The sequence below is a fragment of the Cherax quadricarinatus genome, chromosome 15, assembly GCF_038502225.1.
Source record: "Cherax quadricarinatus isolate ZL_2023a chromosome 15, ASM3850222v1, whole genome shotgun sequence".
NCBI classification, from domain to species: Eukaryota; Metazoa; Arthropoda; class Malacostraca; order Decapoda; family Parastacidae; genus Cherax; species Cherax quadricarinatus.
In genome coordinates, this window is record NC_091306.1 from 44,176,777 (window position 1) to 44,192,026 (window position 15,250).

Below are 15,250 nucleotides of genomic sequence, written 5' to 3' on the forward strand. Positions count from 1 at the left end.
CACCATGCCTCTCGGTAAGAAGTTCCTCACTCCTCGGCAGATTGGAGGTCTTTTGTTCCCAAGTGATAGCTCTAACAGCGATGAAAATGTCAGTGACAGTGAATTCCAGGGTTTTGAAGTGAGTGTTACCGGAAAAAGTGCCCAGGATAACGTAATTAGTGATGAAAACCCAGATGACCCACAACCTTCCACCTCTGGTGCTGGGCTGGCTTGTTCACGTTCACGTTCGCCTGTACCAGGACGAAAGAGGAAACTATTTGGTCATGTACAACACCCAGATGTTAGCAGTGATAGTGATTTCAAGGTCATTGAAAGCAGTTCTAGTGACAGTGAGAGTGAATATTCCCCAGTGAAGCGGCAGTATGTACGACGTAGCATGCGGTCTGGAAGTGTTCCATATGTTGTTCCAAGGGGAAGGAGAAACTCTGGGAGCACATCCCGTGGCCCTACACCACGACATGATAGTGAAGATAACGATATTGTAACGATGGGTATGAATGATGTGAGTGATGGAGCAGGCAGTGGTGGCGATAGTGAGGGTGGCACGGCCCATGTGGCACTATCAGCGGGCCACGCTACTACCCACGCTGCTGACTCTGCACAACAACCAGCCTCACCCTACCCCACACTCCCACAACCTGCACAACCACAACCACGGTACAATATCCAGACCCCACCAGCAGACCGCATCTGGGATTGGCAGGACAGTGACGAGTTTGTTCCCAGTCCCCATGACTTTGATGAAACACAAAGTGGAATAAAGCCATCTTGTCCACTTGGGAACAATGCCAGTGAACTGGACTGCTTTGAGTTATTCTTCGATGAACCCCTGATGGACATCATTGTCAGGGAAACAAACACATACTGTGATTACACCATGGCAAATACTACAATTCTCTCACCAAAATCACAGCTACACAAGTGGAAGGAGACAACTGTGGCAGAGATGTACCTGTTTTTTGCCACAATAATGCTTATGCCACATGTGTATAAGAACACTGTCACCACATACTGGGCAACAGAACGCCTGATTTCAACTCCAGGTTTTAGCGACATTATAGGTGTCAATCGTTTCCTGATACTGTTACGTATGTTACACTTTTCAGACAAAACCAGGCCTGACAGAAGCGACAGGTTATATAAGATCAGAAATGTGTTTATATACCTGAAATAAAAGTGCTGCATGTGTTTTTATCCCTTCAGGAAGCTTGTTATTGATGAGTCCTTGATTTTATTCAAAGGAAGACTCTCATTCAAGCAATATATACCAAGCAAGAGGAAACGCTTTGGTATAAAGCTATTTGTACTGTGAGATTGCAGAAGTGGTCTAGTTTTGGATATCATTGTGTACACTGGCAGTAATACTTTGAGAGATACCATGAAGTTATTGGGTATCTCTGGTGATGTGGTTCGAACAATGATGGAACCATATCTTGGTAAGGGGCATATGTTATTTACTGATAACTGGTACACAAGCCCCTTACTCAGTGATTTCTTGTGAGCGAACTTGACAGACGTGTGTGGCACAGTGCGTCGTAATCGTAAACATATGCCAAGGTTCGACGCTGGTACTCGCAGAGGTGAGGTGCAAGCCTTTGCTGCCAATGACATCATGGCATTTCGGTGGCATGACAAACGTGATGTCACATTGTTGACATCAGTTCACAGAAACGAAATGGTACCCAGTGGCAGGGACAACAGAGAGACCAATGAACCCATTCTAAAGCCTGCAGCTGTCATGGACTACAACCTCAATATGCGCTTAGTGGACAAATGTGACATGCAGATTGGGTTTGCAGACTGTGTACGCAAGAGTTATAAGTGGTATATAAAACTTTTTTTCCATCTTGTTGATATCTCTATGCTAAATGCTTATAACATATACAAGTTGAAGACCAACAAAACACCAAAATATGGTGAATTTTGCCTGTCAGTAATCAGACAAATAATTGCAAAGTACCAAGGAGCAACTCCTGCAATAGACCAGCGCCCACACACGTCATCTCGTTTCAGGCCTGGTGATCACTACCCCCATACAACTGCCTCCTACTACTGCCAAGAAAAATGCTCAGAAGAGGTGTTATGTATGTATGCATACCACAGAACGCCCACAAACACACAGAGACACTCGTTTTATGTGTGAGGAGTGTGAAGTGCCCCTCTGCATATACCCATGTTTCAAAGAGTTCCACAAGCTGCAGCAGTTCTAGGAATGTGTTTAGTGACCGTACATATGTATATATATTATGGAACAATAATAATAAACATTGTTTTGTATTGTTTGTTTGTGTAAACAAAGTGTATACACAAACTAATAGTGATAAGGTTTGTTCTGTTATTGTGTTGTAAACAATGAGTGTATATTTGAAGAATGTACCTTACATTGGTCTCACAGGCCACATAAGTTACCTGGAACAGAAAAATATTGAAAAATGCAAGAAACCTTTGAATTAGAGTAAATCAAAGAATACCGGGTGGGTGGCACTCGCCGCTGTTGCAGTACGCACGTCACTTTCTGCAAATTTTGCGGCTCTATATCTCGGTAAGTACTGATGGCAAAAATTTTTTATTAGGCTTAAAACACTCACAAAAATATTCCTAACATTTTCATAAAAATTTTTTTTTTTTTTTTCGAATATTTGATGACATAGAGTGACAGTTTCAGAGAGAGGCCTGAAACAGTCAAAGGGTTAAAAATGAAAACAGATGATGTCTTCAAATCTAATCATAAAAAAAATTAAGAACCATAGTCTAGGACAAGACGACCTTTGGAAAAATACTTAATAACCATTATTAACTTCCTACCTATATTTTCAGAATACGAAACATCACAATCAAATTAAATCCACTGAAAAGAAATAAGTTTCGGTAATAATTAAACAGATAGCAACCATCCAGTGATATATTACTGTCCTGTCATATGAATGTGAAATCATAACCTGTTAAGTGTTTTGCACTCCAGCAGCAATGCAAGTCTTGTCTGTCTCATGAACATGGAGGCTGGCAGGTCAATCATATAGACTGCAACCTACATTCAGTATATAGTTACCTTTACTTTCCCAGCACGCCTTTTAATTTTTTTTTTTTTTAACATGTCAGCCGTTTCCCACTGAGGCAGGGTGACCAAAAAAGAAAACTCCAAAAAAAAGAAAAAAAAACTTTCATCATCAATCAACACTTTCACCATCACTCATACGTAATCACTGTATCTGCAGTGGCGCTCAGACACAACAGTTTAGATATCCCTCCAAACTGCCAATATCCCAAACCCCTCCTTTAAAGTGCAGGCCTTGCACTTCTCATTTTCAGTGCTCCAAGTCCAGCTATATAAAAATGACTGGTTTCCCTGAATCCCTTCACTAAATATTACCCTACTCGCACTCCAACAGCTCATCAGGTCCCAAATACCATTTGTCTCCATTCACTTCTATCTAACACACTCACACATGTTTGCTGGAAGTCCAAGCCCCTCGCCCACAAAACCTCCTTTACCCCCTGCCTCCGACCTTTTCGAGGACGACCCCTACCCCACCTTCCTTCCCCTACAGATTTATACGCTCTCCATTTCATTCTAGTTAGATCCATTCTCTCTAAATGACCAAACCACCTCAACAACCCCTCTTCAGCCCTCTGACTAATACTTTTATTAACTCCACACCTTCTCCTAATTTCCACACTCCGAATTTTCTGCATAATATGTACATCACACACTGCCCTTAGACAGGACATCTTCACTGCACACATATTTTTTTTTTCCAACAAACCGGCCATATCCCACCAAGGCAGGGTGGACCAAAAAGAAAAACGAAAGTTTTTCTTTCTAAATTTAGTAATTTATACGAGAGAAGGGGTTACTAGCCCCTTGCCCCCAGCATTTTAGTCGCCTCTTACAACATACATGGCTTACAGAGGACGAATTCTGTTCCACTTCCCTGTGGGGATAAGAGAAAATAAACAAGAACAAAAACTAGAAAGAAAATAGCAGGAAACCCAGAGAGGTGTGTATATATACAGTGGTCCCTCAATTATTGTCCTTAATCCGTTCCTGGAAGTGGGACTATTATCAAAATAGACAATTTTCGAATCAATTTTCCCCATAAGAAATAATGTAAATACAATTAATCCGTTCCTGACACCCAGAAGTATTAAAACAAAAAAAAATTTTACATGAAATATACATGCAGTACATAAACAATGCAACGGGACATGATAAATGAAACATTAACAGCATAACACTTACCTTTATTAGTGATACTTCTTAGTGTATGGAAGACTGGAGGAGGAGAAAGATTGAATTACTGTTTGGAAGGGGAATCCCCTTCCATCAACACCTCAGGTACCAAGTGATTTTCTGAGGTTACTTCTCTTCTCTGGTTCTTAATGCCACTAGGACCAGCTTGAGTCACTGGAGACCTGTCTCGCAAAAAAAAATGTCCAGAGAGCTCTGCTTCTGGCGTCTCTTTAAAACTTCCCTAAAATGGGCCAAGACTCTGTCACTGTACAAGTTGCCAATATGGCTTGCAACATCCTTCTTAGGGTGATGTTTCTCCATAAATCTTTCCATCCTACCCCACATTTCAAAAATCTCCTTAACTCCTGAAGAAGGCACCTTCTTCCATCTCTCTTCCTCCTCCCCTGCAGCAAGATTCTGAGTTGCAATCTGCTGCTCTTCCTGCTGAAGCTCTTGCAGTTCCTCAGTGGTTAGCTCTTCGTTGTGGTCCTCCACCAACTCCTCCACATCCTCCAAACTCACATCCAACCCCATGGAACTCCCCAATGCCACAATAGAGTTCACAACTGACATAGGCTCATCAGAGGCCACCTCAAACCCTTCAAAATCCCTCTTGTGGACACAATCTGGCCACAAGTTTCTCCAAGCAGAGTTCAAGGTCCTGGTAGTCACTCCCTCACAAGCCTTACCTATAAGGCTTATGCAATGGAGAATACTGAAGTGTTCTTTCCAAAAATCTCTTAGGGTCAAGCGAGTGTCTGAGGTCACATTAAAGCACCTTTCAAACATTGCTTTGGTGTAGTTTTTTTTAAAGTTTGAAATGACTTGCCAGTCCATGGGCTGGAGGAGAGGAGTGGTATTCGGGGGCAAGAACCTTACTGTGATTAACCCAAACTCCTTCAGAATTAGGTCATCCAAGTTTGGAGGATGAGCAGGTGCAGTGTCCATTACTAGCAGGCACTTGAGATCCAATTTCTTTTTCAGGAGGTAATTCTTCACACTAGGGCCAAACACTTCATTGAATCACTCGACGAAAATGTCCCTCATGACCAATGCCTTATTATTAGATCTGTAAAACACACACAATTTACTCTTCATAACATTGTTTTTTTTTTTTTTGAACACTGGAATTTTCAGAATGGTACACTAGTAATGGCTTCACTTTGAAATCCCCACTAGCATTAGCACAGAACATGAGTGTCAGCCTGTCTTTCATAAGCTTGTGTCCTGGCAGTGTCTTTTCCTCCTGAGATGTAGGTCCTCTTTGGCATTTTCTTCCAAAAGAGGCCTGTTTCGTCACAAGGAGTACACAGAGGCTGAAGGATTGAAACCTGAACACTTGTTCAGGTTTCAGTCCTTCAGCCTCTATGTATACTCCTTGAATTCCTGCACATATTTTTCAGCCGCTTTTTGGTCCGAACTGGCAGCCTCACCATGCCTTACCACACTGTGTATGCCAGTACGGTTCTTAAATCTCTCAAACCAGCCTTTGCTGGCCTTAAATTCACTCACATCACCACTAGTTGCAGGCAATTTCTTTACCAAATCATCATGCAACTGCCTAGCCTTTTCACAAATAAGCGACGTCATAAGACTATCTCCTGCTAATTGTTTCTCGTTTATCCACACCAATAATAACTTCTCAACATCTTCGAGTACTAGTGATCTCATTTTTGTCAGCATATTTACCCCCTTTGCAACAACAGCATCCTTGATTTCCTTTTTCTTGGCTATGATGGAAGATATGGTTGTACGGGATTTGTTATTCATCCTGGCTAGTTTGCCCACACGTACGCCACTTTCATATTGTTCAATGATGTTCCTTTGTTTACTTTTGCTAGTGAGGAGTATTAACCCTTAAATGGTCCAAACGAATATATACGTTTTTTCAACATCTGAAAGTATGTAAAAAAATGTAGATCTTTTTTTTTTTTGTTTTACATTTGAAAACGTGAAAAAAAAACTTTTATCTACATTTTTTTTTTGTTACATTTGAAAATATGTAAAAAAAAAAGTAGATCTACTTTTGTAGCACTACGAATATGAACGTCGATTTGTTTGGACCGTTTAATAAGGGTTAATATGCCTGACACACAGTCATCACTGGCATAGTTAACCTAGATACATTGTGTGGACCCTGCTGGCTTCAGATTTTTTTCCAGTGTATGAATAGATGGAAGAAGTCCCACAAAACTGTATCGAGATCAAGAATATTGGCAGGTGGCAGATTTGTGGGTACGAAAAATTGTGCGTAATAGTATGTCAAACACACCACCAGCACCTGTATATTAGTACATAGGACACAGTTAAGAGTTAAGGCAAATTTCCCATTTTATTATCAAAATGTTCAACAATTACTTACTACTCTCTGATGTCTTCTGGAACTTCTATATCAACCTTTGTAAAGGTTTTTTGTGTAATAGGAGGATTAACATTTCTTGGCCGTACTTTCTCTGATGGAAAGATGTTTTCACCGCTTGTAATTGACACCCCAGTGAACTCTACTACATGAAAATCTCCTTTTGACATCTGCAATATAATAAAGAATGCATGAAATGCAAATATTTAAACATACTAAAATAAAAATGGAATATAAACATTATATAATTTTTGAACATGCTGGCCAACTCCCACCAAGGCAGAGCGGCCCAAAAAATACACATTTTCACAATCATTTACACTATCTTGCCAGAGGCAAGACAGTAGTATGTTGAAAAATGAGACACTTGTCCAACATCTGGGAATCTTTAATGTGGAAATATTAAAAACTTTAATACAGCTTCTCCTCACTTAGCGACTTACTCATTTAGCAATGCCTCGGACTTAGGACGGGCTCTCTGACCAGTTTTCATACCTAAATAATGTATATTAGAGCTGATTTCCTGTATTCTGTTTATTTCAATATACAGTACACTACAGTATAAACATTTATAAATATACCAGAAATGTTATAAATGGTGCAAAGGTGACATTAAAACAGTATCAAAGATGGATGACAAAAACTCGCAGCAATTACGGTATGCTCCTCACTTAACGACGAATTCGTTTAATGACGTAGTCTTATGAATGGAACTCCGTCGTTAAGTGAAGAGAGGCTGTACTATATTGTAAACAAAACTTTTGTAAAGGTTTACTCAAGTTTAAAAAGCTTAGTATCCAGGTAACAGGCCTTGATACTGTGCATCGTGTACAAAATATGTAGCAGTGTTACTGGGAACTCACTCTGGACCAAGAGAGAGATGAAGTTCTGTGAGTGAGAAAGCTTTTTTTAAACAAAAAAGTTTAAGTCAACAATATTCATCAGATCCTCAGAAATAATATACAGGTTGACCATCACTAATCCGGCATCATCAAGACCTGTAGGGTGCCAGATTAGTGATTTTACTGTATTACAGAGTAGTTACGTTAGAATGTATACTTAACCCAATGGCGATATTAAGAATCACCAACTTTACGCCCTATTTTTTACCCATTCCACTGCTCCAGTTTACCAAGCTATAGCTATTTTGCTAGTATTCCCTCTATTCTGTCGACTGAGTACAAGAAACTGCCCATTTACCGATATCAACTACCTCATAAAGTGGTAAGAAATCAGTAATTTGTTCAATTTCCACACAAATTTTAAGAGATGCCAATTTCAAAATACATTGGAACCTCTACTTGCAAGAGGATCCACATGTGAGTTTTTCCAAACACAAGCAGTCAATGGGTCAATTTTTTGCTTCCATACACGAGCGACATTTCCATGAGCGAGCGGACCTCAAGGGAGGTTCCTTGACGCTGGTGAGGAGCTCTTGCTCTTGATCTAGGGAACTGGATCTCATTTGTTTGTTGGACTATCTTATTGAAACTTGGACAATGTATGATGGGAAGATGCTTCTTAATGTGCACCAAAAATTTAAGAAAGGAGAGCATAAATAATGGAGTTCACTTCTCAGCAATTAGCCACCCCTTACTGGTATTTTCATATGGTTTTAATGGTTGTATTCTTGTTTTTTTTTGGTCTCATTTGATATAATGGAAGATATATTACAGAAATAAATATGATTTTGATTGCTTACACGATGAAAAGTACCTTGAAATTGAGCTCAAAGTAAGAGAAATGTTCGAATGGGTTGACATTATTTATACAATTATTGCAATAAGGCAGTAGTCTGCATAGCAGTAAATCATGTTTTTTGTGTGAATAAAAATTACAAATTATTTATATTGTAATAATAATAATAATACATATAATAGTGTAATAATATAATAATAATAATAAGAATACATATATAATAATAATGTACTATATAACAATAATTGTGTTAATTAACAGCTTCAAAATGACATCACTAGATGGCAGTGTTTACCAAAACAAAGAGGGAGGGGTTGTGGCCGCCTCCACCTGTTACATAATGATATACAGTGGTCCCCCGCTTTTCGTAGTTCCCAGCAATCGTAAATTTAGCCAATCATAGGGGTATTTTCGTATAAACATGGACTCGCTTTTCATAGGTTGACTCGCGAGTCGTAGTTCGTCCGGGACGCGTACCCACGGCATGAGCCGGGGCGGCAGCCAGTCTGGCATTGTTTACCAGTGAGTGAAGGTCCCCTCACGTGCTCCAGCAAAATATTTCATAATATTTCATTTATTTTAGTGCTTGCAAGCACTAAATAAGCTACCATGGCTCCAAAGAAAGCTCCTAGTGCCAAGCCTGTGGTAAAGAAGGTGAGAAATACGATTGAATTTAAGAAAACCACCATTGAACAAAATGAAAGTGGTACAAGTGTGGCCGAACTGTCCAGGATGTATATGAAACCCTACACAACCTTATGTTCCATAGTGGCCAAGAAAAAGGAAATAAAGGACGCTGTTGTTGCAAAGGGAGTAACTATGCTGACAAAAATGAGGTCACCAGTACTGGAAGAGGTTGAGAAGCTATTATTGGTAGTAGGTTGGTAGACAGCAACCACCCAGGGAAGTACTACCGTCCTGCCAGATGACTGTGAAACAGAAACCTGTAACTGTTTTGCATGATGGTAGGATTGCTGGTTTCTTTTTCTGTCTCATAAACACGCTAGATAACAGGGATATCTTGCTACTCCTACTTACACTTTGGTCACATTTCACAGACACGCACATGCATATATATACATACATCTAGGCTTTTTCTCCTTTTTCTATATAGCTCTTGTTCTTCTTTATTTCTTCTATTGTCCATGGGGAAGTGGAAAAGAATCTTTCCACCGTAAGCCATGCGTGTCTTATGAGGCGACTAAAATGCCGGGAGCAATGGGCTAGTAACCCCTTCTCCTGTAGACATTTACTAAAAAAGAGAAGAAGAAAAACTTTATAAAACTGGGATGCTTGAATGTGCATGGATGTAGTGTGGATGACAAAAAACAGATGATTGCTGATGTTATGAATGAAAAGAAGTTGGATGTCCTGGCCCTAAGCAAAACAAAGATGAACGGGGTAGGGGAGTTTCGGTGGGAGGAAATAAATGGGATTAAATCTGGAGTATCTGAGAGAGTTAGAGCAAAGGAAGGGGTAGCAGTAATGTTGAAGGATCAGTTATGGAAAGGGAAAAGAGAATATGAAGGTGTAAATTCAAGAATTATGTGGATTAAAGTAAAGATTGGATGCGAAAAGTGGGTCACAATAAGCGTGTATGCACCTGGAGAAGAAAGGAATATAGAGGAGAGAGAGAGATTTTGGGAGATGTTAAGTGAATGTATAGGAGCCTTTGAACCAAGTGAGAGAGTAATTGTGGTAGGGGACCTGAATGCTAAAGTAGGAGAAACTTTTAGAGAGGGTGTGGTAGGTAAGTTTGGAGTGCCAGGTGTAAATGATAAGTGGAGCCCTTTGATTGAACTTTGTATAGAAAGGGGTTTAGTTATAGGTAATACATATTTTAAGAAAAAGAGGATAAATAAGTATACAAGATATGATATAGGGCGAAATGACAGTAGTTTGTTGGATTATGTATTGGTAGATAAAAGACTGTTGAGTAGACTTCAGGATGTACATGTTTATAGAGGGGCCACAGATATATCAGATCACTTTCTAGTTGTAGCTACACTGAGAGTAAAAGGTAGATGAGATACAAGGAGAATAGAAGCATCAGGGAAGAGAGAGGTGAAGGTTTATAAACTAAAAGAGGAGGCAGTTAGGGTAAGATATAAACAGCTATTGGAGGATAGATGAGCTAATGAGAACATAGGCAATGGGGTCAAAGAGGTATGGGGTAGGTTTAAAAATGTAGTGTTAAAGTGTTCAGCAGAAGTTTGTGGTTACAGGAAAGTGGGTGCGGGAGGGAAGAGGAGCGATTGGTGGAATGATGATATAAAGAGAGTAGTAAGGGAGAAAAAGTTAGCATATGAGAAGTTTTTACAAAGTAGAAGTGATGCAAGGAGGAAAGAGTATATGGAGAAAAAGAGAGAGGTTAAGAGAGTGGTGAAGCAATTTAAAAAGAGAGCAAATGAGAGAGTGGGTGAGATGTTATCAACAAATTTTGTTGAAAATAAGAAAAAATTTTGGAGTGAGATTAACAAGTTAAGGAAGCCTAGAGAACAAATGGATTTGTCAGTTAAAAATAGGAGAGGAGAGTTATTAAATGGAGAGTTAGAGGTATTGGGAAGATGGAGGGAATATTTTGAGGAACTGTTAAATGTTGATGAAGATAGGGAAGCTGTGATTTCGTGTATAGGGCAAGGAGGAATAACATCTTGTAGGAGCGAGGAAGAGCCAGTTGTGAGTGTGGGGGAAGTTCGTGAGGCAGTAGGTAAAATGAAAGGGGGTAAGGCAGCCAGGATTGATGGGATAAAGATAGAAATGTTAAAAGCAGGTGGGGATATAGTTTTGGAGTGGTTGGTGCAATTATTTAATAAATGTATGGAAGAGGGTACGGTACCTAGGGATTGGCAGAGAGCATGCATAGTTCCTTTGTATAAAGGCAAAGGGGACAAAAGAGAGTGCAAAAATTATAGGGGGATAAGTCTGTTGAGTATACCTGGTAAAGTGTATGGTAGAGTTATTATTGAAAGAATTAAGAGTAAGACGGAGAATAGGATAGCAGATGAACAAGGAGGCTTTACGAAAGGTAGGGGTTGTGTGGACCAGGTGTTTATAGTGAAACATATAATTTTTTTATTATTATCACACCGGCCGATTCCCACCAAGGCAGGGTGGCCCGAAAAAGAAAAACTTTCACCATCATTCACTCCATCACTGTCTTGCCAGAAGGGTGCTTTACACTACAGTTTTTAAACTGCAACATTAACACCCCTCCTTCAGAGTGCAGGCACTGTACTTCCCATCTCCAGGACTCAAGTCCGGCCTGCCGGTTTCCCTGAATCCCTTCATAAATGTTACTTTGCTCACACTCCAACAGCACGTCAAGTATTAAAAACCATTTGTCTCCATTCACTCCTATCAAACACGCTCACGCATGCCTGCTGGAAGTCCAAGCCCCTCGCACACAAAACCTCCTTTACCCCCTCCCTCCAACCCTTCCTAGGCCGACCCCTACCCCGCCTTCCTTCCACTACAGACTGATACACTCTTGAAGTCATTCTGTTTCGCTCCATTCTCTCTACATGTCCGAACCACCTCAACAACCCTTCCTCAGCCCTCTGGACAACAGTTTTGGTAATCCCGCACCTCCTCCTAACTTCCAAACTACGAATTCTCTGCATTATATTCACACCACACATTGCCCTCAGACATGACATCTCCACTGCCTCCAGCCTTCTCCTCGCTGCAACATTCATCACCCACGCTTCACACCCATATAAGAGCGTTGGTAAAACTATACTCTCATACATTCCCCTCTTTGCCTCCAAGGACAAAGTTCTTTGTCTCCACAGACTCCTAAGTGCACCACTCACTCTTTTTCCCTCATCAATTCTATGATTCACCTCATCTTTCATAGACCCATCCGCTGACACGTCCACTCCCAAATATCTGAATACATTCACCTCCTCCATACTCTCTCCCTCCAATCTGATATTCAATCTTTCATCACCTAATCTTTTTGTTATCCTCATAACCTTACTCTTTCCTGTATTCACCTTTAATTTTCTTCTTTTGCACACCCTACCAAATTCATCCACCAATCTCTGCAACTTCTCTTCAGAATCTCCCAAGAGCACAGTGTCATCAGCAAAGAGCAGCTGTGACAACTCCCACTTTGTGTGTGATTCTTTGTCTTTTAACTCCACGCCTCTTGCCAAGACCCTCGCATTTACTTCTCTTACAACCCCATCTATAAATATATTAAACAACCACGGTGACATCACACATCCTTGTCTAAGGCCTACCTTTACTGGGAAAAAATTTCCTTCTTTCCTACATACTCTAACTTGAGCCTCACTATCCTCGTAAAAACTCTTCACTGCTTTCAGTAACCTACCTCCTACACCATACACTTGCAACATCTGCCACATTGCCCCCCTATCCACCCTGTCATATGCCTTTTCCAAATCCATAAATGCCACAAAGACCTCTTTAGCCTTATCTAAATACTGTTCACTTATATGTTTCACTGTAAACACCTGGTCCACACACCCCCTACCTTTCCTAAAGCCTCCTTGTTCATCTGCTATCCTATTCTCCGTCTTACTCTTAATTCTTTCAATTATAACTCTACCATACACTTTACCAGGTACACTCAACAGACTTATCCCCCTATAATTTTTGCACTCTCTTTTATCCCCTTTGCCTTTATACAAAGGAACTATGCATGCTCTCTGCCAATCCCTAGGTACCTTACCCTCTTCCATACATTTATTAAATAATTGCACCAACCACTCCAAAACTATATCCCCACCTGCTTTTAACATTTCTATCTTTATCCCATCAATCCCGGCTGCCTTACCCCCTTTCATTTTGCCTACTGCCTCACGAACTTCCCCCACACTCACAACTGGCTCTTCCTCACTCCTACAAGATGTTATTCCTCCTTGCCCTATACACGAAATCACAGCTTCCCTATCTTCATCAACATTTAACAATTCCTCAAAATATTCCTTCCATCTTCCCAATACCTCTAACTCTCCATTTAATAACTCTCCTCTCCTATTTTTAACTGACAAATCCATTTGTTCTCTAGGCTTTCTTAACTTGTTAATCTCACTCCAAAACTTTTTCTTATTTTCAACAAAATTTGTTGATAACATCTCACCCACTCTCTCATTTGCTCTCTTTTTACATTGCTTCACCACTCTCTTAACTTCTCTCTTTTTCTCCATATACTCTTCCCTCCTTGCATCACTTCTACTTTGTAAAAACTTCTCATATGCTAACTTTTTCTCCCTTACTACTCTCTTTACATCATCATTCCACCAATCGCTCCTCTTCCCTCCTGCACCCACTTTCCTGTAACCACAAACTTCTGCTGAACACTCTAACACTACATTTTTAAACCTACCCCATACCTCTTCGACCCCATTGCCTATGCTCTCATTAGCCCATCTATCCTCCAATAGCTGTTTATATCTTACCCTAACTGCCTCCTCTTTTAGTTTATAAACCTTCACCTCTCTCTTCCCTGATGCTTCTATTCTCCTTGTATCCCATCTACCTTTTACTCTCAGTGTAGCTACAACTAGAAAGTGATCTGATATATCTGTGGCCCCTCTATAAACATGTACATCCTGAAGTCTACTCAACAGTCTTTTATCTACCAATACATAATCCAACAAACTACTGTCATTTCGCCCTACATCATATCGTGTATACTTATTTATCCTCTTTTTCTTAAAATATGTATTACCTATAACTAAACCCCTTTCTATACAAAGTTCAATCAAAGGGCTCCCATTATCATTTACACCTGGCACCCCAAACTTACCTACCACACCCTCTCTAAAAGTTTCTCCTACTTTAGCATTCAAGTCCCCTACCACAATTACTCTCTCACTTGGTTCAAAGGCTCCTATACATTCACTTAACATCTCCCAAAATCTCTCTCTCTCCTCTGCATTCCTCTCTTCTCCAGGTGCATACACGCTTATTATGACCCACTTCTCGCATCCAACCTTGACTTTAATCCACATAATTCTTGAATTTACACATTCATATTCTCTTTTCTCCTTCCATAACTGATCATTTAACATTACTGCTACCCCTTCCTTTGCTCTAACTCTCTCAGATACTCCAGATTTAATCCCATTTATTTCCCCCCACTGAAACTCTCCTACCCCCTTCAGCTTTGTTTCGCTTAGGGCCAGGACATCCAACTTCTTTTCATTCATAACATCAGCAATCATCTGTTTCTTGTCATCCGCACTACATCCACGCACATTTAAGCAACCCAGTTTTATAAAGTTTTTCTTCTTCTCTTTTTTAGTAATTGTATACAGGAGAAGGGGTTACTAGCCCATTGCTCCCGGCATTTTAGTCGCCTCATACGACACGCATGGCTTACGGAGGAAAGATTCTTTTCCACTTCCCCATGGACAATAGAAGAAATAAAAAAGAACAAGAGCTATTTAGAAAAAGGAGAAAAACCTAGATGTATGTATATATATATATGCATGTGCGTGTCTGTGAAGTGTGACCAAAGTGTAAGTAGGAGTAGCAAGATATCCCTGTTATCTTAGCGTGTTTATGAGACAGAAAAAGAAACCAGCAATCCTACCATCATGCAAAACAGTTACAGGTTTTTGTTTCACAGTCATCTGGCAGGACGGTAGTACTTCCCTGGGTGGTTGCTGTCTACCAACCTACCAATCTACCAAGTGAACAGTATTTAGATAAGGCTAAAGAGGTCTTTGTGGTATTTATGGATCTGGAAAAGGCATATGACAGGGTGGATAGGGGGGCAATGTGGCAGATGTTGCAGGTGTATGGTGTAGGAGGTAGGTTACTGAAAGCAGTGAAGAGTTTTTACGAGGATAGTGAGGCTCAAGTTAGAGTATGTAGGAAAGAGGGAAATTATTTCCCAGTAAAAGTAGGCCTTAGACAAGGATGCGTGATGTCACCGTGGTTGTTTAGTATATTTATAGATGGGGTTGTATGAGAAGTAAATGCGA

At 40.3% G+C, this 15,250-nt stretch overlaps 1 protein-coding gene across 4 annotated transcripts in view; it reads right to left on the minus strand.

Moving 5' to 3' along the window:
* Fmr1 (synaptic functional regulator FMR1) overlaps positions 1-15,250 on the minus strand; it is a 497,688-nt gene that overhangs the window by 443,078 nt on the left and 39,360 nt on the right. For all 4 annotated transcript variants that reach the window (XM_070085321.1, XM_070085322.1, XM_070085323.1 and 1 more), the window contains exon 3: positions 6,594-6,760. In XM_070085321.1, coding sequence (XP_069941422.1) covers positions 6,594-6,760 — 167 coding nt within the window. The remainder of the gene's footprint in view (positions 1-6,593; positions 6,761-15,250) is intronic.